The sequence below is a fragment of the Lemur catta genome, chromosome 14 (assembly GCF_020740605.2).
Source record: "Lemur catta isolate mLemCat1 chromosome 14, mLemCat1.pri, whole genome shotgun sequence".
NCBI lineage: Eukaryota > Metazoa > Chordata > Mammalia > Primates > Lemuridae > Lemur > Lemur catta.
The window spans coordinates 20667462-20691840 of record NC_059141.1 but is presented as its reverse complement, the minus strand read 5'-3'; the positions used below and the strand labels follow the sequence as shown (position 1 = coordinate 20691840).

Genomic DNA, 24379 nt, shown 5'->3' with positions numbered 1-24379 from the left:
CTGCCCAGGATAGTCTAGATAGGGAAGTGGAAAATCTGGCCTACACTGAAGTCAGGCAGATACAAATCACTCCACTGCTGTTCCATGATTTTGACTTCAGTTGGATTAAAAGGGAATTGTCTCTGTGTTGATGTTAGTGAACGCTTCTGTTGACGATAATGTTGTAGGCATGTTAATGCAGGATTTGCTTCTGAAGATGTAGCTTGAGCCCACAGATGATAAAATCCATTTGAATCTCTGCTCATTTGCAATGATTATAGCAATTGTTGTGTATGCGAAGCCAGCCACATGGCAAACAGGCATTAAAATATTTATCCACCACCTGTGAACAAGACTTCCCAAGGCTCTCAGAAAAAAATTCCGCTCACTGTGTTATTCATTAAAAGGCATCGTTTTCTTCAGCCATTTAACATTCATCATATTTGAGTGCGTTAGGGCTTTCATCAGGGATAAAGAACAATTTCTACAAAGACAAAACAGTGGAGTTGTTGTTATCTCCCCAGGAGGTTTGTGGGGCTTCCTGTGCATATACACGTGTCTTGTAATCAGATTAAACAGCATTAACCAGCTCGTTCCACACTTTTCAGATATTGAATGAGAGAGCTGCAAAGGAACTCGAGCAGTTTCAGATGAGAAATTTTAAACTTCAGCAAGAAAACGAACAACACAGTTTGGTTTGTGAGCAGCTAAGCCAGGAAAACCAGCAGAAGGCGTTGGAGCTCAAAGTAAACACCAAGTGATACCTCTGTTCCCTAACTCTTCTTCCTCATTACCTATTAACACAGGTTTGCCTTTGTGGTTGGAGCCCTCAGTTGGATAGCCTGTGTTAGCTCCACTGAGTGCTTTGACACATCAGAGGCGGGTTTTGCAGCCATTGCTTTACGCCCAGAAGCAGAGAGTTTGGTAACTTCCATTCTTACTTATAAAATCACAAACCTGATGCTTGATCGTGTGGTTATGCAAATGGTTTTCAGAGCCAGCTCAGATGTTCATCTCTGTAATTAGCTTTGCAAGTAACCGGTTGCCCAGAGCTAGAAACCATTCATATGCGTGAGTAGCAAAGAGAGATGGGAGGGCTAGGGGCTGGACCGGGACTATTTAGCATTTACTTATAGGATTATGGAATCATGATTTTCACTTCTGTCCTATGTACATTTCAAGATAGTTTTCCCATCTTTTTCCTTGCCTTTACTGAACAGTGCTTGCAAATTAAGTTTGGATAACAGTTTATACTCAGATATGCCTACATGCTTAACAGAGTGGCTTTATGTTTATTACTTTAATTCTGACAAAATCTGTCTTCTCTACTCTGGTTCTGTTAGAATGCCGGACCTAAAAGGAGTGGCCTAGCAAGAATAATACATGGATCGGAGCAGTGAACCATAACATTTTGTTATCACAGTCTCTTTTGAGAATCTGATGAAAGCATGCACATGTACACACACTTATCTGCATATCTTGCATTTGGAGTTGCATGCGTCCCAGAAATATAAGAGGTTTCCAGGATTTTTCTGAAGTCTGACCACAGGGTCTGGATTAATAACCACTGAACTGGATCATCTCAGAATTAGAAGGGGCCTTAAGGTCAATTAATCTAACTCCTATAGGGTCTGAGGCCGAGGAACATTTAAAGCTGTCTAGAATGGGTTGACTTGAAACCATTCTTTATGAGAATGCCGTAAAATGAAGCATAGATGAGATGACTACTTAAGTCAAAATAATATATTAGCCCTAAGCTGAAATTAAAGTAAAAATACTTAGGCCATTAATTTTCTTCTTGGATAACATGAATGGGGCATCTTGAAAGATGGACTATTTCTGTTATCAGAACCGAATGGGATTCGGCCTCTAGCAACAATCTGAGGATAAATGAACAGCTGATTTCAGTCTCCTCATGAGACTGTCATGAGCTGGTATAATTGCTAACCTTTGTTTGCAGAAGAATCCCCAGCTGCTTTTCCAGTCATTTCTAATGACAAATTAAAGAAAAATTAATTTAAATTTTAAAAAGATCCATAAAACTTGAAGCCCATAGACAAAAATCTGGTGCATTCCTTTGTTAGGATTACTTCTTTGGTACCTTTTGCCATCATGTAGACTGCCTATTCATACTGCCCTGTCCACCTGTCTGAATGGACACCCACAGACTAACATGCTTGGAGGAAGGAGGACCCCTTCTCCAGTGTATGCAATTGGGTGCCAGGGGCCTTGTGGGTCCAAAAGAGTGTTTGAATATTCTAAGGCATGCCAATAACCTTCTGAGAGGGGTCATTTTATAAGTTCATGAAAATTGCTAATCAAATACAGTATTCATATACACAATTCAAGTATTTTTAATACATCCAACTCAGCATTCTTATCCTGTTTGATTCCACAATTAGATAGTACCTTAAAACATCAGATTTCTTCAGTCTTTGTATTATTTTTAGCTTATATAGTCACATATTTTATTCAGAGAATAGGGTTTTTCAATTTCTTCCAAAACCAAACACTGTGCTTTGACGTAATCTCAGAGAACAACTTTACACTGACATGGGAAGAATTTCCTTTTATTGGTTCTGAGTTTATCATTGTCCAGTCACTGGCCCTTTATTTGCTCAGTGTCCTGGTTAATTCTCTCTCACTAATTATAGGCCAAAGAGGAAGAAGTTCATCAGATGCGCCTTGACATTGGGAAGCTCAACAAAATCAGAGAACAAATCCATAAAAAATTGCACCAGATTGAAGATCAAAAGGCAGAAGTCGAACAGCACAAGGAAACCCTAAAAAATCAGATCTTGGGACTAGAGCGAGGTAAACCATTTTGGGCTTTATTAATTTGTAAACATTTCATTGGTGATTAATGTCATTAAGGCTTCATGTGTACGAACACAAACCATGCCAAATGAAACTAGTAAAACAACACTCTGGGATAATGTTGCACCAAGAATCAGTGGAACAGAAGTAAATGGCTTCTAACATCTTTTCTCTGCTAGTACTTTACCATGTGATGAACCCCTGTTTTACCCAGCTATAATAAGTGCCATGGGGAGGTACAGAGGATTCAGTGAGGATACAAACTCTGGAGACAGAGCTGCCCAGGGTTAGCTCCTCCTCCATTACGTCTGTTTGTTGGGGGGTGGAATGAGCTAATACACTTAGAGCACTTGCACACAGCACCTGGCACACAGTAAGTGCTAATTAAGTGTCATCTATCATCATCCAGATATAGTGCTGTTTTCTGAATAAGGATATAATTAAAAATACAGTGTACTTGTGAAATCTGGTGTGGCAGAAACAGCTCTGGACTTGGAGATGGAGAATCTGGGGATGGAATCCGACTCTTCCTAGCGTATGTGAAGCAGGAACACCTGTGCCCCACCGGCCCCATGCAGGCTGCTGCGAGTTATAAATCATCACTCATTCACAAATGACTGAGAGAACTTCCATAAAAGCACAAAAGCATACATTGTCCCATTAAAAGTTAGGTAAAAGCTAAATCTCTGGATAGAATTATTAGAAATATTTGTCACTTAAGTCTTTGAGAAGTGCAGATATTTTTGCTTTTAAGAGACATGAGGAAATAGCCTTTTGGTGAGGTGCAGCTGCAGCTTATTTTGACAGTTTCTCCATTCATCCACTCAACAAATTGAGTACACACTGGTGCAGGCACTGTGCTAGGCCTTGGGTGCATGGAGGACCCTGCCCTCAGGATACCTACACGCTAGAGCAAGTTTGCAGTCTAACGTCTTCAGTGACAGATAGGGAGAAAAATGGAAGGGCAAGAGCATGTTTTGTAACTGGCTAAGGGACTATCAAACACTCCCACATTTAAATTTCTACATTTTTGCTTGAAATAGTTCTAAGCTTTGAATTTTATTTTTGTTTTTATCCATTCAACATTAAACCTAATCCTTCATCCTTAAATCACGTATACAAAAGTCATCATTATCTCTCTTCTGATTACTTTATAGATATCATTAACATTGTTATTTCTTCTTAGGGACTTCTTTCTTTTGATGTATCTGATCAAAGAGTGGCATTGGGCATAATGGTTAGAAGCACGGGTCTTCCACATGTTGTGATTTTCTACCACGAAGCCCATGAAATGAACTAAAAAACTAGCAGAACTAACAAGAGAGTTCAATAGGGTGGCAGGTTATAAAATAAATATACAGATATCAATAGCTTTTTCTTTCATGCTCCCAAATCAGACTATGTGATGGGAAAAACCCCTTTCAGAATAGCAACTAAAGTAATAAAATATCTATGAATAAAGTTATCAAGATATCTTCAAGTTCTATATATAAAACAAGCTACAGGATTTTATTGAGGGGTATAAAGGAAGACTTGAAAAATGGAGAGATATACCGAGTTCTTGGATGAGGGAATTCAATAGGAAAAAGATACAAATCTGTCCAAGTTAATCCATACATTTAAGTTTTCTAATAAAATTTTAGTGAGTTATGTTGTATAGGATTCAGAAACTGATCTAGAGTTCCTCCAGAAGAATAAACATATGACAATAGCTATAAAATTCTGGGAAAAAAGAGTGATGACAGAACATTTGCCTTACCAGATGTTTAAATGTATTATAAAGCTTTAATAATCAAATAGTGTAGTGATGATGTCTGAATAAACAGATCAATGGAAAAGATTAGAAAGACCAGCAAAGACCCAAGATTATTACCTAAGGTGTTTTTTCATACCAGTGTGCAGTATGGCTTATTAAGAAAATGGTAGCATGACCATAAGCTATGTTTTTGGGAAAAAAGTTAACACTAAATGTTTCAACCATAAAGCCAAGATTCAGAGATTCAATGAAATAAAAGTTAAAATTTTCTATGTAGCAAAAGACTCTATAAATAAAGGCAAATTGACCAAAAGATTGTCAGAGTTTGCATCTTTTTTCTAGGGCTTTTAAAAATCCATGGAAAGGATAAACAAAATTGGCAAAGGGAAATTTGTGGGAAATTTAAAAAACAAATACACATAAATGGTCATTATACATGAAAAAGTAGTCAGCTTCACTGTTACTCAAAGAAATGCAAATTAAATACATATTGGTTTTTAAAAATCAGATTGTTGAAGATCAAAGAGAATGGTAATATCCAGTGGTTGTTTGGGTGTGGATTTAAATTGCTATTAATTTTCTAGAGAGAAATCGGGTAGTGGGGGAGAAATGTCTTAAAAAAATTCCCTTTGATCCAGGATTTCCTCTTTTAGACAAAAAAATGAATAAGAATTTTGACAGGATTATTGCTTACAACTACAAAAAAAAAAAAAAAAAAATTGGAAACAACCTAAATGTTAAAATGGGGGATTGGCTAAAAAGTTATGCATTTTCACACAGTGAAAAACCATGAAGTTAATAAATATTCTGATGTTGATGCACATTTATAATATATTAACAAAAAGGCATTTATTCTATGTTTGTTAATTATAAAACCAAGCTACAAAATAGTATGTGTAGTCTGATTCCTTTTGGGGTATGTGTGCACTTATAAGTAAATTTATATTTCTGTATTTATTTGTTTATACTTATATACATATACATATATTTGCATAGGAAGAAGCCTGGAAACAGACATATCAAAATACTAAGCAGATTGTGGTTGATTTAAATTTTTTTCCCTTTTGTTTATCTGTATCTCTAATTTCATTCTGTATTTCTACTTGTATAGTACAAAGGATTTTTTTTAAAAAGCAAGAACTTTTAAAAAAATCAGGCAAACCCAGTTTCTAATCTCAGCCCTGTCTGTCACCTCTTGGCTTCAGACTTTTGGCAAATGGTTTAATTTCTTTAAGCCTCAGTTTCCATCTGTTTAGTGGGACAGGAAGACCTACCTCGCTGAATTACAATGGAGATCACATAACACTCAATGAATAGTAGCTTTATAGTAACAGACAAACATGTAAAGCAGTTTTTTATCACTTTGGCTTTGGCAGATTCTAAGGTTGACTCTGCACTTATTATTTTCCTCCCTCTGTTATTATTTAGAGGTGGAGTCTTCCAAAAAACAAGCAGAACTTGATAAGAAAGCAATGGATGAGCTTCTGCGAGAAAGGGACATACTGAACAAGGTGAGTTTGTTACAGTAACGCTGGTGAATAAATGTCTTTCTTTAGTGCTATAATATTTGCCTATAACCAGTTGTACAGGGAAAGAAAACTCCGAGGCAAACAAAAGTAGATTGGAATAAATAATAGTGCTTAATTTTCCTCTAAGCAGCCGCCTACAGTCTACCATTTGCTGGCCATAAATTGAAACTGCATTATCACCTGTGAACACAAAAAGACTTTGGAGAATTAGCATATAAACCAGCAGGGGATTTCGGAGCAGCATTTGTGGATTCCGTCTTCATTGCTGATGTGTTATTTGGCATCCTAAGCAGCTGAACAACATTTCTGAATTGAATATCTATAATCTACAACTTTTGCTAATCCAAAAATTACAAGCGAGTGCTAATTAGATTTTAACTCTCAGGTGTTAGGTATAAGAATGGCAGATTGGTGACATGAAACTTCGAAGCTTTTCTCCATCTTTTCAGAATTGTTGTGGGTTTTGGTTGTTGTTCTAGGTCCTTATCTCATCTTATTTTTGAGCTCCACGTGGCTCAAAGCTGAGGGAGGGGTGGGGGAGCTTGAAGGCAGAGACCTGGAGATTCTCCGTTAAATGCAGGAGGATTTTTTCCCTACCCCCCTTTCAGAAGATCCCATCCATTGACAGCCAGGTTTAGGAGATTAACTACTTTCAAGTATTTAGGGTAATTTTCCTACAGGAAGGAAGAAGCTACAGGCCAGGAGTGGAGGGAGGAGGCTGCTTCCACTGCGGACGGTATGATGGCTTTTGGCCAAGACAGCTTTGTCTCATCAAATAGAAATGGCTGATCTTTGTTCATTCTGACTTTCATTATTGTTTTAGGTTTCCCAGAATCGAACAAACATTAACAAAATAGACTATACTTTAACCTAAACTAAGTAGACTATTTAGAGGATCTCAGGAAATGGTAGGAGATTAGGTCTTTACATGCTAAAACCTCTTTAAAAAAATCATTGAAGTTTTTTTTAAATAATCCTGGATGCTATTCCTTTATTCTATAAACTTGTATATAAAAACAATAATATTGGGTTCAGATTTTTAAATTTATTTTTAACACACAACATTTGAACCATTTATATTTTATAATACCAGTAAACAACCAACAGGTTTTCTACCCCGATAAGACACATAGCACAACAGTCATTTTATATTTGTTTGTTTGATTTGATTAATGTCAATTTCTTCCTTTAGGGCAGGGTATACTTTTTTTTCCTTTCCTGGCCATTGTATTCTTAGTGCCTAGCACAGCACCCAACTCTGCAGGTAGACAAGCAACTTTTATTGGTAGTACATTCTTTCCCCACTGACTTGAAAGGCCACCTTCATCCAAAGAATGAGTGACATAGTGTTGACCGGCAGCAACATGAGTATATTTTGGTTCTTTCAGTGTCACGTTGAAGTGGCTTTATCTTTTACAGAATGAATGTTTAACGCAACACCTACCTGAAAATAAAGTTGGCCTTTTCTACTTTCTACATCGTCACCCAACCAATGTTTAATGAGCATTTTACCGGTGTATAGTCCAGTGGCTTTCAGACCTAGCTGCAGGTTCTGTGTTGGTTAGAGATTCGAGAAGCAACTGTGAGGTGCCTCATGGAACTCAAGAGTACAGCTGGGCCTCGTCAACTGGTTGGAACCTGGCCTAGCACTCGTGGAATGAAAGCCTTTTCTCTCCATCGGTAGACTTCCTGCCGAGTTTTTGGTTCACTCTTCTCTCAGTGAAGACTGTCTCTGTTTTCCAGTCCATTCGGCAAACAATAGCTGTCACCAACAGCTCCCGAATTTACATCTACTGAATTGTGAAAATCTAAAGGCTGTATTTCAAAAGTCCCTGGGAAGGGTCATTTAGTCCATTCAGTCGTGGCTAAAGATGTGGACACTCTTGCATGAGCGTGGTTGCCAGATTGCCGTGCTATCAGGCCTGTATTTCAGAGGAACTTGGGTAGTCAACCCAAGACATTTCCACTGCAGCATCAGAAATCACCAATACGCCTTTTAAAAAATGTAGGTGTCTGTGTCATATCCCAGACCCACTGAATCAGAAACTCTGAAGTTGGAACATCATCACCTGCATTTTAGAAAAAACTAGGCTAATTTTTTTATTGTGGTAAAATACACATAACACAAAATTTACCATTAGTGAAATTTAGTATATTCACAATGTTGTGCAACCATCACCACTATCTAGTTCCGGAACATCCTTATCGCCCCAACAGGAAACCCTGTACCTGTTCAGTAATCACTCCCCATTCCCCTGTGCTCCCACCCCTGGCAACTACTAATCTGTCTGTTTCTATGGATTTGACTATTCTGGATATTTGTATAAACAGAATTATACATTATGTGATCTTTTATGTCTAGCATCTTTCACTCACAACCGTGTTTTTAAGTTTCATTCCTGTTGTAGCATGTGTCTGTACTTCACTCCTTTTTATGGCTGAATAATATTCCACTAGATGGATATACTATATTGTTTATCAGTTGATGGACATTTGGGTTGTTTCCATCTTTTGGCTTTTGTGAATAGTGCCACTGTGAATATTCATGTACACATTTTTGCTATCATTTCTTTTGAGTATGTACCCGGGAGTGAAATATTGTTGGGTCATATGTTAATTCTAGGAATCTGCATTTTAATAAGTTGATTTTGTATCTTACTTTGTTGTCAAAGCCCAAGTTATGTGATTAGGTTCAGTTATTCCAACCTGACGAGATAAAGGCTAGAGCTGGGATGGAGGTTAAAAGTATGGACATTGGGGTCAGCTGCCCATGGATTCAGATTCTGACTCTGCCACTTCTCTGTTGTGTGAACTTGTAGGCAAGTAGCTTAACCCTTCATCCTCAGTTTCCGGCTCCTAAAGTGAGAGCAACATAGTGCCCATTTCTTAGGGATGTTGTGGTTGCTAAGTGCACTTATACGTGCGTTTAAAGTGCCTTGTGCAAAGTTAACATAACAAGCTCTTAAATAAGCTTAGAGAATATGATTATTTTTGTTCATCCAAAAGACAAGCCATCTAGTTATTTTAGGAAGGAGTCAGGGGGTAAACTTAGCCAGAAATCCTCAAACATTATGAGTAATGTGACTGCTTTGTTGCCCTTATTTTTAGAATATGCTTAAGGCAGTCAACGCGACCCAGAAGCAGATAGACCTGGTAAAGCTCCATGAGCAAGCCAAGAGGACCTTGGAGGAGGAAATCCAGAACTACAAGGATGAGGCTCAGAAGCAGAGAAAGATCATCTTTCAACTGGAAAAGGAGCGAGATCGGTACATCAATGAAGCCAGTGACCTGACCCGAAAGGTAGGACACTCAGCGATGAGGTGGGTGGAGCACAGGCACACACTTTCCTGCACATTTCTGATTGTCACACACTGCTGCAAAGAACAGTTATTCCGATTTCTGCTTATGGTTTGTGTGAGGATTTAAGAGTAATGATGTGGACGGAATACAAGCTGTTTCACGGCTGGTCCTGGGCCAAATTGTGAAACAGACGGCACGTGTGCTTTGCTTTCCAGGGACTTCTTCCAGCTTCTGGATTTTCCCTCTTCCTGCTGCCCTGCTGCGCAGCGTCCCCAGCTTGGTCCCACCAGGGCTGCTGGTGGCATCATCATCTCTCAATCCTCTATTCTCCTCCTCCCCATCTGTCACTGAAACTCTTGTCTCCTCAGAGCAAGGATTCCAACTGGTTGTTAGGAGAAGACAACCTAATTAAAGGACCTCAAATTAAGATGTAAGCAGCTACTGGCATCAGCTAGATACATCACATAGTCAGAGCATTTTTCGTTTTAAAACTATTGGGAACAGAAAACCCTGCCACTAGTGGAAATCCATACACTGGGGAGCTGAGTTCTAGATCTAGTTCCTGTAAACTGCTTAAGGGGGAGAAGGCTCAAGGACATGACTACAAGAGTGACTTAGGGATGTGGATTGTACTTTAACCAGCTGTCTTAGTGCATCGCCTGCATTAAGCATGAGTGGTTAAAGTAGGACTCTCTTTAGTGCATTTACAGATGGCACAGAACAGTGGTCCAGGGATGGGGGTGGGGGCTGGAGGATGCAGAAAAGTTTTAGCTATGAGGCTGAGAAAAGAGTTTGGGAGAAAAGGCTCTAATTACCCCTGTGCCCCCCTCTCACTCCCCCGCAAAACGTCTGCTATGCAATGTAAGCCCCCTCTTCCATCTCTTCCATGAAATCCACAGTAAATTCTATGGTGTTGACCAATGCTCTTGCATACTTAAGTTTGGTTTTGTTTCTTGGAGTGAAATCCCAAAGAAGATGACAAGGTGACAGCCAATATATTTATTTTTTTTGAGACACAGTCTCACTCTGTTGCCCAGGCTAGAGTGCCATGGCGTCAGCCTAGCTCACAGCAACCTCAAACTCCTGGGCTCAAGTGATCCTCCTGCCTTGGCTTCCCAAGTGGCTGGGACTACAGGCACATGCCACCATGCCTGGCTAATTTTTTCTGTTTTTAGTAGGGATGGGGTCTTGCTCTTGCTGAGGCTGGTCTGAAACTCCTGACCTCAAACAATTTTCCCGCCTTGGCCTCCCAGAGTGCTAGGATTACAGGAGTGAGCCACCGCACCCGTTCGACAGCCAACATTTTAATTGTACACATAAAGAAAGTGGGAAACAAGCTTTACTAACAGGAAATCAGCTTCTTCCCACTTAGACTAAATTCATACTGAGCAGATGCTTACAGAAGCAATGCTGGAGGAGCACCAGTGTGTGCTCCACCCAGCCCCGGCAGGACAATGGTCCCCAAGGGATTCTCACACCCCTGATTGGGAGCCACTGGAGTACAGCATATTCCCCTTCTGACTTAATCCTCTTAGAAGCTCTGCTGATGGATTTGCTGACTCTGAGAGGACTAGTTGTCAGGTCAATCACTCGAATTCTCGACTTTGTACTAGCACGTAAGTTCTGTGTTTGTCATCTTACACTGTAACAAATAACCTGCAAACCTCAGTGGTTTGCAGCAAGAAAGATCTATTTTTTGCTCACATTAATGGCCTTTGAGGGTCAGATGCAGCCCTGCTTCATGTTCTTTTCATTCTAGGCTGACTGTGTCGGGATGCACTGGCCTTTTGACAAAGGGAAAAGAAGGGAAGAGAGGACCCTCTGAGCTCCTGCTGACAAGGGGAGGGCACAGGGCCTGTCCACTCATAGTCCGCTGGCCAAAGCAAATCACATGGCCACAGCTGACATCCTGGGGGGAAGTGTGGTCCTCCTAAGGGAAGGGCCTTGTAGGGTGAGGCAGCAAATATATTTGACCATATAATATCATCTATTGCAGCCGCCTATTGCATCCTCCTGATAAGCAGGCTCTCTCCATTCCAGGCTGCCGCCATGCCACCATCAGAGTGAATTCTTAAAAATTCCAATGTGGTTTTATTATTACTCTGGCTTTATGAACCTCTGTCACCTCTCAGCTCCCTCAGGCAGTGCTTTCTAACATTTTTCTCCTTATAGCACAGGTAGAAAATTGCATATCAATGGCACATTCGAATAAGGGGATGAAGCTGTTCAGGGCTAGAGGGGACTAACCCCGGGATGCCAGCTGCCCAGGTCCCACCTGCCCATCTGTGGGTAGAGCGCATCAATATTGTGGTATATACATGGAACCCAGGCAAGGCACAGAAGTTGGGACACTCTGATCTATAGGATAGATTTCAGGCTCTTTTTTTCCCCTGGAAAGTCCTTCCTCCTCTTCTCTGCATGGCAAACTCCTGTTCATCCTTTAAGACCTGGCTCAAATGCTCAGGCCAAGCCTCCTCTGACTCCCTTGGTGGAGCTAGGCATGTCCTACTCTTTGGATTTGTTGGCGTCTCTGGAATGACACTTACCAACCTCTAGTGTAATTATTTGTTTGCATATTGGTTTTCTCTACTTTGCAGTGAGCTCTTGGGAACAAGGACTTTATCTTATCCATTTCTTTATTTCTAGCATCCTGGCACATAGCACTAAAAAAGTGTTTCTCAAACAAATGGATAGATGATGAGTGTAAAAAGAACACAGCCATTCTGGGATTACAGGTGTGAGCCACTGCACCCGGCCCAATATTTGGGTTTAAGTTCCTCAAATCTCCACTGATAGTCTGCTATATCAACCCTGCAGTTGTGATTGTACTTTGAGGGGCCTGCATGGTGTGTGAGGTAACACGTCCTAGAAAAGGACAGTATGTGCAAGAGACAAGATGCCACTGAGAGTCCAGCGTGCTATGGCAACAGGAAACCAGAGCCACAATGAGTAGGAGAAATACAATCCCTCCAAGAATTCTCAGAGATATCAGGAAGGATGTTGGGCTTCCTAGCACCAGAATAGGGATTCTGGACTTCTTGTTGTTAAGGATAGGGTGACCCCAGTAGGATATAGGACTGTCATCTGGGTTATGTTTAATAAGTCCAAGATGGAATTATCTCTAGGAAAAAGCAAAGATGAAACAAAAAGGAAGAGATGGATAGAATAAGGAACAATTGTGAAGAAGCTAAAAAACAAATCAACAAAACCCAAACAAAGTGAAAGCAAACCATAGCAGATTGAAAATCCACACTGAAGCCAGTAAAGAACAGAACTGATGTTGTGGGAAATGCAATCAGCGGAGTACAAACTCGGAGAGTTCTCTTAGAATGCATAGAAAAACATTTAAATATAATAACAATCAAAGAGAAGAAAAGAGATAAGAAGGACAGAGAGTAGAAGCCACTACAGAGCGTTGGTTTCTGGTGGTGGAACCAAGCCCAGATCGAAGATGTCATGGGAAAATATTTTCTGGAGTTGGAGAGAGAACTGTACACGCAGTCTGACCATGTGGCAGAATCAGGGACAGGAGATTGTCATACAGACCTGCCCTGGAGGAGAGTTCTTGTGTGTGTGTGTGTGTGTGGGGGGGCGGGGTGTATGTGTGTGTGTGTGTGTGTGTGTGTGTGTGTGTGTGTGTGTGTTACCCACCATGGTGGAGAAAAGTAGGCTCTGAGAATCTAGGCGAGAAGAAAAAGCAGACACCTAGCTGCCTTTTCTTAATAGGAAAAAGAATGGAAAGAAATATATTAACATATTAATAGTGGTTATCTCTGGGTCATAAGGATAGGTATTATTTTAATTTTCCCCTTTTGTGCTTTTGTATTTTTCAAAATTTCTAAAATGAGTATGTATTACTTAGTATCCTGATAAAAAATAAATAAGCAGTATTAATAACAGCTTGCCCTTCCTTCAAGGACTAGATAAAATTCCGCTCTTCCCAAGGAACTTTATTAAACATAATCTCTAGCTCCCTTGTTTTTGGTTCCCCTCTCTGGCAGTTGAGGAATCCTGTGTTGACCTACCATCATTTGCATGTCTGTCTCATTCTACTCTCTGCTCCCTGGGGGCAGGTCTTCTTCAATTTGAAGTTCTTCATATTACTTATTTACTAAATAGCTACTCACATATTTTTTGAAAGAATGAATGGAAAACATAATTGGACATCTGAATTAATTAGTTGAAGACTCACTTTTAAGTATCTATATTAAATTCTTCTATAATAGTATGTTTACTTATCACTATGGGTCTGCCCTGCCTTTAAACCCGTGTGAAATGTGTTGTCACAACGGAAGGTCTTACCTGAATTACTCTCAGCATTTTTAGCTACCTGACTTCTAGGCATGGTTTCTTCTTCCTTCTGGGCTGCAAAACAACATCAACATTTGCCTTCTGGTTCTTTCTGGCTTAGAGAAAGAAAGGTAAAATCAAAGATGCTGAAAGTCTACATTACATTTTATTAATTGAACTTGGCATTTGCAAATGAGAAAGAAGATCACCCCCTTTTTTTTGTCAGAACTAGATGGCTCAGAATCCCAAACCTTTTCTTACTTATGTCTTTTTCTCAGTTAACACTTGGCATAATAATGTTGCATAATAAACAGCCACAAAATCTCAGTGACATATAAAATCAAGCATTTATTTTTCACTCATACACCAGCAGCTGAGTGAGGGCCAGCTGACCTAGGCTAGGCTTGCTTGGGCTTGGCTTTTGGGCCTGGGTCCAGTTCGGAACCACAAGCTTCTCATGGAGAAAGGAAGGAGAGCAATACCCCACCCACACTAGCACATTTCACATCTCTCTACTTGCCTAATGTTCTGATATCCCATTGGCTATGGCAAGTCACATGGCCAAGTCCAACATCAACAGCATGGGAAACATACTTCTCCCATGAGGTTGTGGGACGAGGGAAGAGAGCGAATATTTGTTGAACCATAAGATAATCTATTCCAAGGTTTCACTACTTTTTGTCTTCATGATTTTTCCTTTGTTGCACTGTAAATCTTTTTTTCTTTTTTTTAGAGACAGGGTCTTGCTCTATGGCTCAGGCTGGAGTGCAGGCATCGATCACAGCTCACTGTAAGCTCTAACTCCTGGGCTCAAGCAATCCTCCTGCCTTAGCCTCCTGAGTAGCTGAGACTACAGGCACATGCTACCATGCCCAGCTAATTTTGTTTTTGTAGAGATGGGGTCTTACTATGTTGCCCAGGCTGGTCTCAAACTCCTGGCCTCAAGCAATCTTCCCACTCTGGCCTCCTAAGGCACCAGGATTACAGGCATGAGCCACTGTGCCTGGGCACTCTAAATTTTACTATTTAGACAAGTTGAGAGGCAGGAAGAATGACAACGTAAGTTGTGGTCCATCATATTTACTCCTTTCTGTACTTTTACAAATTCTAGGTCCTGGTTAGTTATTAAATCTGCTGAACATTTTGCACATTATGCACTTACCTCATTGTAGGACCCCTCTTTTTTCATTCCAAATATTAAACTTCTGGCAATTGCCTCCTAGACATTTTATGTGCCAAAAAGCATTCTTTTGTAATGAATTCCTACCAACAATTTTTTTTTTAGCTCTTTGCTCATTTGCCTATAGCAGTGTCAAGCAAAGCTCTCTGGACAGAGGTTCCAAGAAATGAATAGTAATGTGCTTTCAAGGACTCAGAAGCAAGCAGAGAAAGCAAAAAGTTGATTAAAGAAACATTGTCCACTGGATAGATATCTTCATAATGAAATAAAGCTCCTGTTTCTTTGATGTTAATTTGAATTTTATTCAGAGCATCTTTAATTGGGCAGAAGCCTGGAGAGGGGAATTAAGGACACACACATGCAAATTATAAGCTTTTTTGTGTTATAATAAAAGAAGTGTACAGCATATCATTACTTTCCTGTGTAACAGTGTTTGATTCCTAGAAAAATCAAATTAATTTTTTAAATTACTAGTTAGATAACATGACATCATGTAACATAGCATAATGATCTGTTCACATTTATTAAATAATTAAATTACTATGTGCTAGGCACTTATATGGTGGCACAAATATTCTCTCACTAAAACCTCATAATAACCCTCTGAAGCAGATAGTATTATAACCCCTATTCATAATAAAACATACTAGGTTATAAAAAAAGAATAGAAACATAGATAGTTGTGCCTCTCCAAATTTAAGTTAGAGGATAAAATAAGAAAGCCAGAAAAATAGGGAAGACTCAACATTTCACGTGCCTGGGCACGGTTTGTGTTTTTTATTTTCAGAGAGCGAGTTTTTCAGTTTTGTTATGAAGGTAAAGGCATTGTCATCATTCAACCCATTGACATCGAGTCAGAAAAACTTATCTGAGAAGTTTATTGTGCTGATATTTCATGAAATGTACGTTAAAGGGTTCCAAATTCAATGACCTACTTTTTTATCCTGCCCCAGTCCATGTGATGTTTTGGCCATGCTGCAGTTTTCTAGTGTGCGTTATTGATTTTTTATCTCACTCTTATTTCCATTGGCAGGTTGTTTTAACAGAAAAAGAAAAGGTAGGAGGAGGTTATAAACCAGGACTGTACCCCCATCATGTCCTGCAAGCATTTTCTGGGCTCCTCCGAAGCAGGCCTACAAATGCTAGGCGTCCCAGTTCCCTGGCTGTAATAAAACTTTCTACATTCGGATCTGATTTATCTCATGAGTTGATTGGAGGTATCTGCGAATGTAGTAAATTAATTAAGCTCCAGCCCCACAGCTGGCATCCCGTGTCTCTGACATGCCACTTTTAACAGGGGACAGCAGCTTGCTGACAAGAGGTTTTGCTGCTATTTAACACTCCTTACATTTTATGAATTTTCAGGATTTCAACTTTGGCGTGACATTGGTTTGAATGATTTCCATCAAAATAAATGGAGTCCCAACACTTAGCAATAAATTGCTTTGTAAATTATCTTTTCCCTCTGGTTTCAATACTTATTATTTTTTCATTGTCATTTAACTTAAATTCCTTTGATCTTCTTGGTGTCATGATGGGTTCTTATTATTCCCGGCTTCGAGAATCTAGGGGCAAGTGTGTGATTTTGTGCACTGTTGTGTGCAGAAAGGTGGACCATGTTAGTTAGATTCTCAAAAAACAAACAAAAAATGCCCCCAGCTTCATCCTTTTTCTGGAACATTATTCTGTCTGTGCAAAGGATTATTCTTGTTATAACATTTCTCAAAGTAATTGAACAAACAATTTTTTCTTTTCTCTGATGTGCTGCTTGATATTCTGAATGCTGATGACGCTGTTCAAAGTATTTTTAATCTATTCATTTCACTGACCCCAGAGAGAGTGATGGCTTATTTATAGAAAGGCCAAGTGCTGTGCTAGGGCAGTGCCTTTTCTTTAATAAAAAAAGCAAACAAAGAACAGATCCAGTGATGGACATCTTATTTCAGTTTCAAATTTATTCCTAACTTAGACATTTGAACTACAGGTATTGATATCTTAAAAGGCCTTAAAAACTACTCATTTTAAAGGATCATAAAGATATGGATCAAATAAATAATGGAAGAAGGAACGGTATTTTTTTTCATTTCAGATCTACCCACATGCCTTTTCCCCAGACCTTGTCTTCGATTTTCTAGTCTTCCTCCTTCTAGGCCCTAACCACCCATCCACACCATTCACCAATGAGTCTATATATTCTTACCTGGGGACATTTTCTTCCAATTGCCATCAAGTGTTTGATAGCAGGTGGTAACAACAACAATAAAACAAAAGTAAAAACCTATAAAAATGCTGTGTATAATTCTAGTTGCATAAATTTTAAAAATTAGTTGAAACAGATAATTCTCTTGAAAATATATGCATCAAGGTTTGACTCAAGAAGTAGAAATATTAGAAAGATCTATAACTATTGGAGTCACTGAAAAAGTTGAGAGAGAATTAGCTCCAACATTGACTAAGCACCCAATGAATTTAGAACTGAGTTCCTTCAAACCTTTAAGGATCAGATAATTCTCATGTTATGTAATTTTTTTGGCATATGAATTTAGAAAAAATGTTGCTTATGCCCTTTGTATTATTTGGGGTAATATTGATAGGCATTGCTTTACTGATATAACTTGTGCCTTCTACAGTGCTCCCCAACCTTTTTGGCACCAGGAACCAGCTTCATGGAAGACAGTTTTTCCACAGACCTGGGGGTGGGGGTGGGGGTAGCGGAGGTGGAGCTCAGGCAGTGATGTGAGTAGTGGTGAGTAGCTGCAAATACAGATGAAGCTTCTCTTGCCCTCCGCTCACCTCCTACTGTGCAGCTCAGTTCCTAACAGGCCATGGACCAGTACTGTCCTCGGCCCGGGGGTTGGGGACCACAGTAATCTGCAGTGATAATGTACAAAGATTCCAGGCCTGGGAGAGATCCTAGGGTCCAAGTTCACGTGAACCCTTGGTTGGGTATGGTTGATTAAGAAGGAAGAGGCAGCTCTCACAAATTATGCAAATCTCCAATATTAACTGCTTAGGTAACATGCATAGGTCTGTCCTTAGAAACTATCCATTAACCTTCTGGTCTTTGATTCTCCCATAATACCTTATGTGTATCTCAGTTTACTTGTACCCATTCCTTGATTGTTGCTTCTATGGGAGGGGTCACTCACTAGTGGTGAACTTGAAGGAAGGGAATGTGTACCCTCTTCTTTATGTCACTCATGTGGTTGCCATGGCAAGTTCCTCAGTACAAGTTCACCGAGTGAGTGAATAAATGGGTGAGTGAATGAATGAGTGAACACAAAGGTATCGTGTTCACTTTAGGAAACTAACGGAAACCTTGATACTAAAATAGAACCAAAGGGAAAGCTATAGCCCTAGATCACTTAGGAAAATGTATGCAGAATCCTGAATGAAATTTTAGCAAACCAAATTCAATGTACATTAAAAGAATCATCCAGTATGACCAAAGCTGGTTTATCCTGAAACTGCAAGGATAGTTTTCTATTAAGAAAACTATTGCTGGCTGTGTGGAAATGTAAAGTGTTACAGCTATTTTGGAAAGAAATCTAGCAATATCTATTAAAGTTAAAAATATATGTGTCTTTTGAGCCAGCTATTCCACTTCTGGGAATCCATCCCACAGAAATAAAAGTACAAGTGCAGGAGAACACATGTACAAAAATGTTTACTGCAGTATGGTTTGAAGTGGCAAAAAAAGTGGGAACAAAGTTAATGCCCATCAGAGGTGAAGAGTTAAGTATATAATGGTACACCCACACTGTAGGATATTATGCAACCTTTAAAGAGAATGAATTAGAGCAATCTCAGATGACTTCCACAAGGTGTTATTGAGTGATAAAAAGCAAAGTGCATATAATAAGATCCCATTGGGCTAAAAAAATGAAAGCAAAACCCCAAAAGAAAAACAAAAAACAAAGGAAAACAAACATATTTCTGTATCTGCATATTACTAGTTGAATAACTTTGAGAATATTACTTATTTTGACTTCAATTTCCTTCTTTGTAAAATTGGGTGATAACAGTATACATTTTAAAGGATTTCTGTGAAGATTAAAGGAGTTAATACATGTAAAATGTCAGGTACATAGAAAGTACCTGATGAACATTAGCTATTATTATGTTTATTGACCTGAGTAGAATATGCAGAATTCAAAGAAAAATATGGATGGGCACATACTGGCTTGTTAACCTAGTTACATTATGAGTAGATGAGGGGGTGATGTGGGTTGAAGGGAGAAGGAAAGCCCAGTAAATAAAGAAAAGAAAATAAATATATATTTCACATTTATGAATTTATTTTAAACTATGGCACATGGAACTATGTATAAAGAAATTAAAAACATTTTTAAAAGGAAAAATTTATTACTAAGTACATCAAATCAGTTGATCCAGTAAGAGAAAATACTACAAAATTACGTATGTTGAAAGGCATTTACTAAAATTTAATCCCATTCCTCCTTAAATATCTGTAAGAAAACTTTGAAAGGTGCTTTTTTTTTAACGATATAAAGGATAAATATTTTAAACAATAGCCATCAATAGAATGGGGCTTCTCAGAGTGTAGTTTTTGGAATAGTAATTCCACAAGTGGGGAAATAGGATCCTTGTACAATAATTTGGGAACATGCTCACAAGTGGCCCACGTCTGAATCATGGTGACTATTATGATGGCAAAGGTCTAAGAGGTCCTTTTCCACCTTTAGGCTCCAGGTAAAATGTCACTTCCTCAGAGGAACCTTCCATGGCCGTGTTATGTCAAGTATGTCCCCTCCTCTCCACGCTCTGTCACACTGCTGTGCCTATGTCCTTCAATTGTAATCATTAAAAAAGAAAACTCCATGAAAACACAGTGAAACCTTTTAAAGATTTTTTCCTTCTGTGTTCTAGCTGTTATATACACCATAGTTTTATTGATTTAATCAGTTTTCGTCTCTAACATTTTTCTTCTTAAGAAATTTTTAAAGAAATTTATCCTTAAAAAAGTCAATTTCTACGGATATTGCCACTGAGAGTCAGGGTTACGTAAGTTCTGCTATATGGATTGCCTGTTGAGAGGTATTGACTCAAGATGGAATTTCAGGCCTACCTTTTTCATAGTTGCAAAAAGGAGGTGATCATTCTTGCATCCCAGCTTTCCTGGAAGTATTTCATGCACACTAGAACGCTTTTTTTTTTGAGACATGATCTCACTCTGTTGCCCTGGGTAGAGTGCAATGGTGTCATCATAGCTCACTTCAATCTCAAACTCCTAGGCTCAATTGATTCTCCTGCCTCAGCCTCCTGAGGAGCTGGGACTACAGATGCCAGCCTAATTTTTTAATTGTTTTTTTCTTTTTTTTTTTTTTTTTGTAGAGACTGGGGTCTTGCTCTTGCTCAGGCTGGTCTTGAACTTCTGAGCTCAAGTGATCCTCCTGCCTCGGCCTCCCAAAGTGTTAGGATTACAGGAGTGAGCCACCGCACCCGGTCTAGAATGTACTTCTTAAGAAGTCCTTTGAGTTTCCCTGATGGAGTGAGTTTGATGTTGGCAAGACAGCGTTATAATCGCTAGCAGAGTTCAAAGCGCACTTTCCTGTTTTATGGTTAACTTTATAAAGCATCCAATGTGGCCAAACAGCTAAGTTATCATTTATCTTTCTTAGTGCTTTGTGTTAAGCCTGTGGCTTTTTATTTTTGTTTTTTCTTTTTGGTGGATAGGGTGGTCAGGAGAGGATTTTCAGAGTTGAAAGAATTTCTTCTCCTTTTTTTTTCCTCTGTTGTGATCACAAAATAACCATGTTCGGCTTTTATACAATTGAGCAGAACTCTGGAGTAGATAAAATGTATGTTTTCCCCTAATCAGCTGGGCTGAATTTCTGTGTTGTGCTGTAGTGATTATAGCCACAGTTAGATATTCTGATCTCTGGCATCTTACCAGCCACCTTAGATTAAAAAAACTCCATTTGTCCTGAACCGATAAGCACAGAGGGGCTATATAACCACAATTATATACTTCTTTCTCCTCCAGGTCCTCATGAACATGGAAGACATAAAAACCCGTGAAATGCAGATTTTTGACTACAGGAAAAAAGTAGCTGAATCGGAGACTAAATTAAAACAGCAACAGAACTTGTATGAAGCTGTGAGGTCAGACAGGAATCTTTATAGCAAAAATCTGGTTGAGGCTCAGGTAAAGAATGTACTTATGTCTTTACATTTTGATTTCTCTCTACTCTGGGTTTAAAACAGTTTCTGTTATCCTAATGGTAGAATGTAGAATGGATCAAAAAAAAAAAAAAAGAAATCTCATGGAATTTACCTGAAAAAGATCAACTTATGCAATACTATCAGGTTGTTTGAAATGGAAATGACACAACTTAATAGGATGTGGAAATCATGGTTCTACTTTTAGTTATTATGTAGACTTGCCATTCTCCTCTTCCTAGTTTTTAAAACTGCTAATAGCTAGCTACCGTGACTCAGAGGGGAGCTACTAACTCTTATCATTTAATTCCATAGCTTGGCTTTGAAATCTTTTTGCTATAAAGTTTGTTGTACTTCCAATTCCTTGGAATTGGAAAATGAGGAATACTCGTGTGTGTGTGTGTGTGTGTGTGTGTGTGTGTGTGTGTGTGTGTGGCATATTCATTATGTATACTTTGTATATATCTCATGAGAATATTTTGAGGGGTAATGCTATAAAAACAGGCATAAGAGACAAAGCCATAGCCCAGTTGTAATTGATCATGAGATTGTTGTTTTGAGAGAGCTTCCCTTCAAAGCTCTTAAAGATGTATTGAATTTCCATAGGGATGATAATGTCTATTCAATTCACTTGCAAACATTTCTTCTTTCATTCTGTTAGGATGAAATAACAGAAATGAAGAGAAAGTTAAAGATTATGACCCATAAGGTTGATCAACTGAAAGAAGAAATCTCTGCCAAAGAGGCAGCACTTGTGAAGCTGCATCTGGAACAGCAGCGAATAGAAAAGGAAAAGGAAACATTGAAGGTACACACTTTGTCATAGAAGGGAAGGACTATTGGTCCCCACGTGAGGCAGCCTCCATTCTCACTGAAGGCAGCAAGGGACAGGGGAATTGTCTAGGTGGCCTGGGGTCACAGTTGCTAGTTCCACAAACCCAGCCACACAAGGCACCAGGATCATGAGCCCTACGATCTCTAGGTCAGAGTTCCTTACAGGCAGCGCTCCCAGGAAGAACAGGGTGGGGAGTAGCAGAGATGCACAAGTGCCTGGTTCATCTGTGCTGGCTGTCATACACCAGTGGGAGAGAACCGAGCAGGTTGGCAGTGCCCAACAAGTGCTTGGGCTTGCAGGCTCGCTATGACCCCTTGGTATTCACAGCCCAAGTCCAGCCATTGTGCTCACACCCAACCCTCCCAAACTCCTCCCTGGGCCTTCTATAAGGTGATGCTTTGTCCCATTGCTCCTAACATTATTTACATCATATCCCTGTGACTTTTCTGTCTGCAGCCTCATCAACTGGGTGCCAGAGCTCTGTCCTTTCTTGGTTTGCCCCAACCAGGTTCATAATCCACTTTACCTCTGTGGGCCTAAGAACTTTGCAGCTGCTCCTCCAGGGATCATTTCTGTCTTTGTATATCTCACTAAGACATGTCCTTTTAAATCCACTAATTTAGAACATTCTATGTCTGCAAACATAGAACTTTTTCCAAGAAAGCGTACCAAATAATTACACCATTTCAAATCCTGTAACCAAATATGTTTCATGATATCCATCACTAAACCTAATATATTTTCCTTTTCCTATTCAATCCAATAGATTTCCCTTCTAATCTATTAAATAAAGGACTAAAAAGGGGAACTTCTAAGACAATGACGCCACTTATTTTGAAGGTGTACTTGCAGAATACTTGTGGTTGCTTGTGAGCCCTTTGCAGAAACTATTTACAAGAAGTTAGAGACCAGATACTTCGGATTCTGCACGTTAGCATTCAAAGATAGTCCCTATCTTGAAAATGTGTACCTAGTGTTGGGCAGGTTTAATGCTATATTTCCTTGATTCTAAGATGCCATAGATTGAAATACGTACTCTCAACTTAATAGTAAGTTTTGTCAACTTAATGATAGGTTTTTGTGGAAATAGAACTACTACATTAAATTAACTTAAGGCACATTTTTTTAGAAAGATTAAGCTGTAACAGAAGTCTCTTTACAAAAAAGATATTATAATTGCTATATTTATGTGAGACTTTCATCTCCCCCACTCCAGCTTATGACAGAAAAAGAATAGAAAATTCTGCATTCAAATCTATTACATATAAAGAAACATACGTGTGTTTTCTAAAATTTGAAAATATCCTGCATCTTTGCCCTTGTTGCCCTCATTTGAAAGCAGTTTTACAGAAAGCGGTTTCTTTCATCCTGGAGCCTGTAGTAGGAAGGGGTTTATTTATTGCTGAATAAATCAGAAAAATCTTATTATAAATATTGCTTCAGCCGTGAGCCCCACGGACCACATCAGCAAGGCTCAGTGTAATCCATTTGGTGCATCATCACTTTCTCTTTAGCGGATGGCGTAGAGTCTCATCTTTTACTTTCCCAAGTAATGCTCTATTCAGGAGATTAATTATTACCCCATACTGGGGCCCAAGGTGGAACTAACTGCCTTCTACAAAATCCTGCTTTAGAATAACTGTCCTATATAAAAGATCAATTATTCCTAGTTCCTCAGAGTTTGACTTTAGTTAATATTGGTTCTAATTATGCCCTCTACCATCAGGCATCTACACATACAGCTCCAAAGATGCATCATAATAAAATACAAAATAGGGCAATAGGGTCCTGTGATTTGGTCCTGGGCCAGCAGAGTTGGCAGCTGGTGGACGTGAAGGATGATTAAAAGGCTTCTGTCCTGGAAAATCTGCTCCCAATGGGAAATCCCAGGTCTGGATGGCTTTGGATCATCGATTATAGGAAGACAATTGCTTTGGGCTTACTGTGGAACTACCAAGCCTTTTCTCCCAGCATTTCCATTAAGGCAAGAATGAGGAACAGAGAAAGATGCTTGCTTGATTTATTATTTGAAGCTATCCAAGGGTGACTTGCAGTGGTGCTCCGACTGGATAATTCCGGCCTATCATTAGGCCCATTTGACATTCTTTAGAAAATATTACAGCTCAAATGTTGACTTTTAGCCTCTTGACTTTTTTAGCCTAAGAATTTGAATCACACTTCATACAGGTCTCTGGATTTCATGCATCTAAAGTTTGCAAACCAAAACCCTGAGAGAAAGGGCAGATTTTCTAGTAACTTTGCTCAAGAGGCATTTATCTTATTATTGTGAGTTCTGCAAAGCTACATGAGTACATAATCCCTCCTGGAAGGGAAAGCCCTAGCCTACTTGGTAGACTGTGGGATGTCCTTTGGCAGGACAACCCAATTTACGACTTCGGCGAGCTGACACACAAGCAATTGTCCATAGGAGGCCATCTCCATGCTCATTCATCCCCCTCAACGGAAAAATCCTGTCCTTCCGTGTTGCTTTTACTTTTTCAGTTGCTACC

General features: G+C 39.3%; 1 protein-coding gene across 1 annotated transcript in view; it reads left to right on the top strand.

Annotated features, from left to right (window-relative positions):
- CFAP58 (cilia and flagella associated protein 58) overlaps nt 1-24379 on the top strand; it is an 84800-nt gene that overhangs the window by 12538 nt on the left and 47883 nt on the right. The window contains exons 6-11 of the mRNA XM_045567859.1: nt 588-725; nt 2634-2793; nt 5981-6063; nt 9190-9381; nt 20859-21020; nt 21696-21842. Coding sequence (XP_045423815.1) covers nt 588-725; nt 2634-2793; nt 5981-6063; nt 9190-9381; nt 20859-21020; nt 21696-21842 — 882 coding nt within the window. The remainder of the gene's footprint in view (nt 1-587; nt 726-2633; nt 2794-5980; nt 6064-9189; nt 9382-20858; nt 21021-21695; nt 21843-24379) is intronic.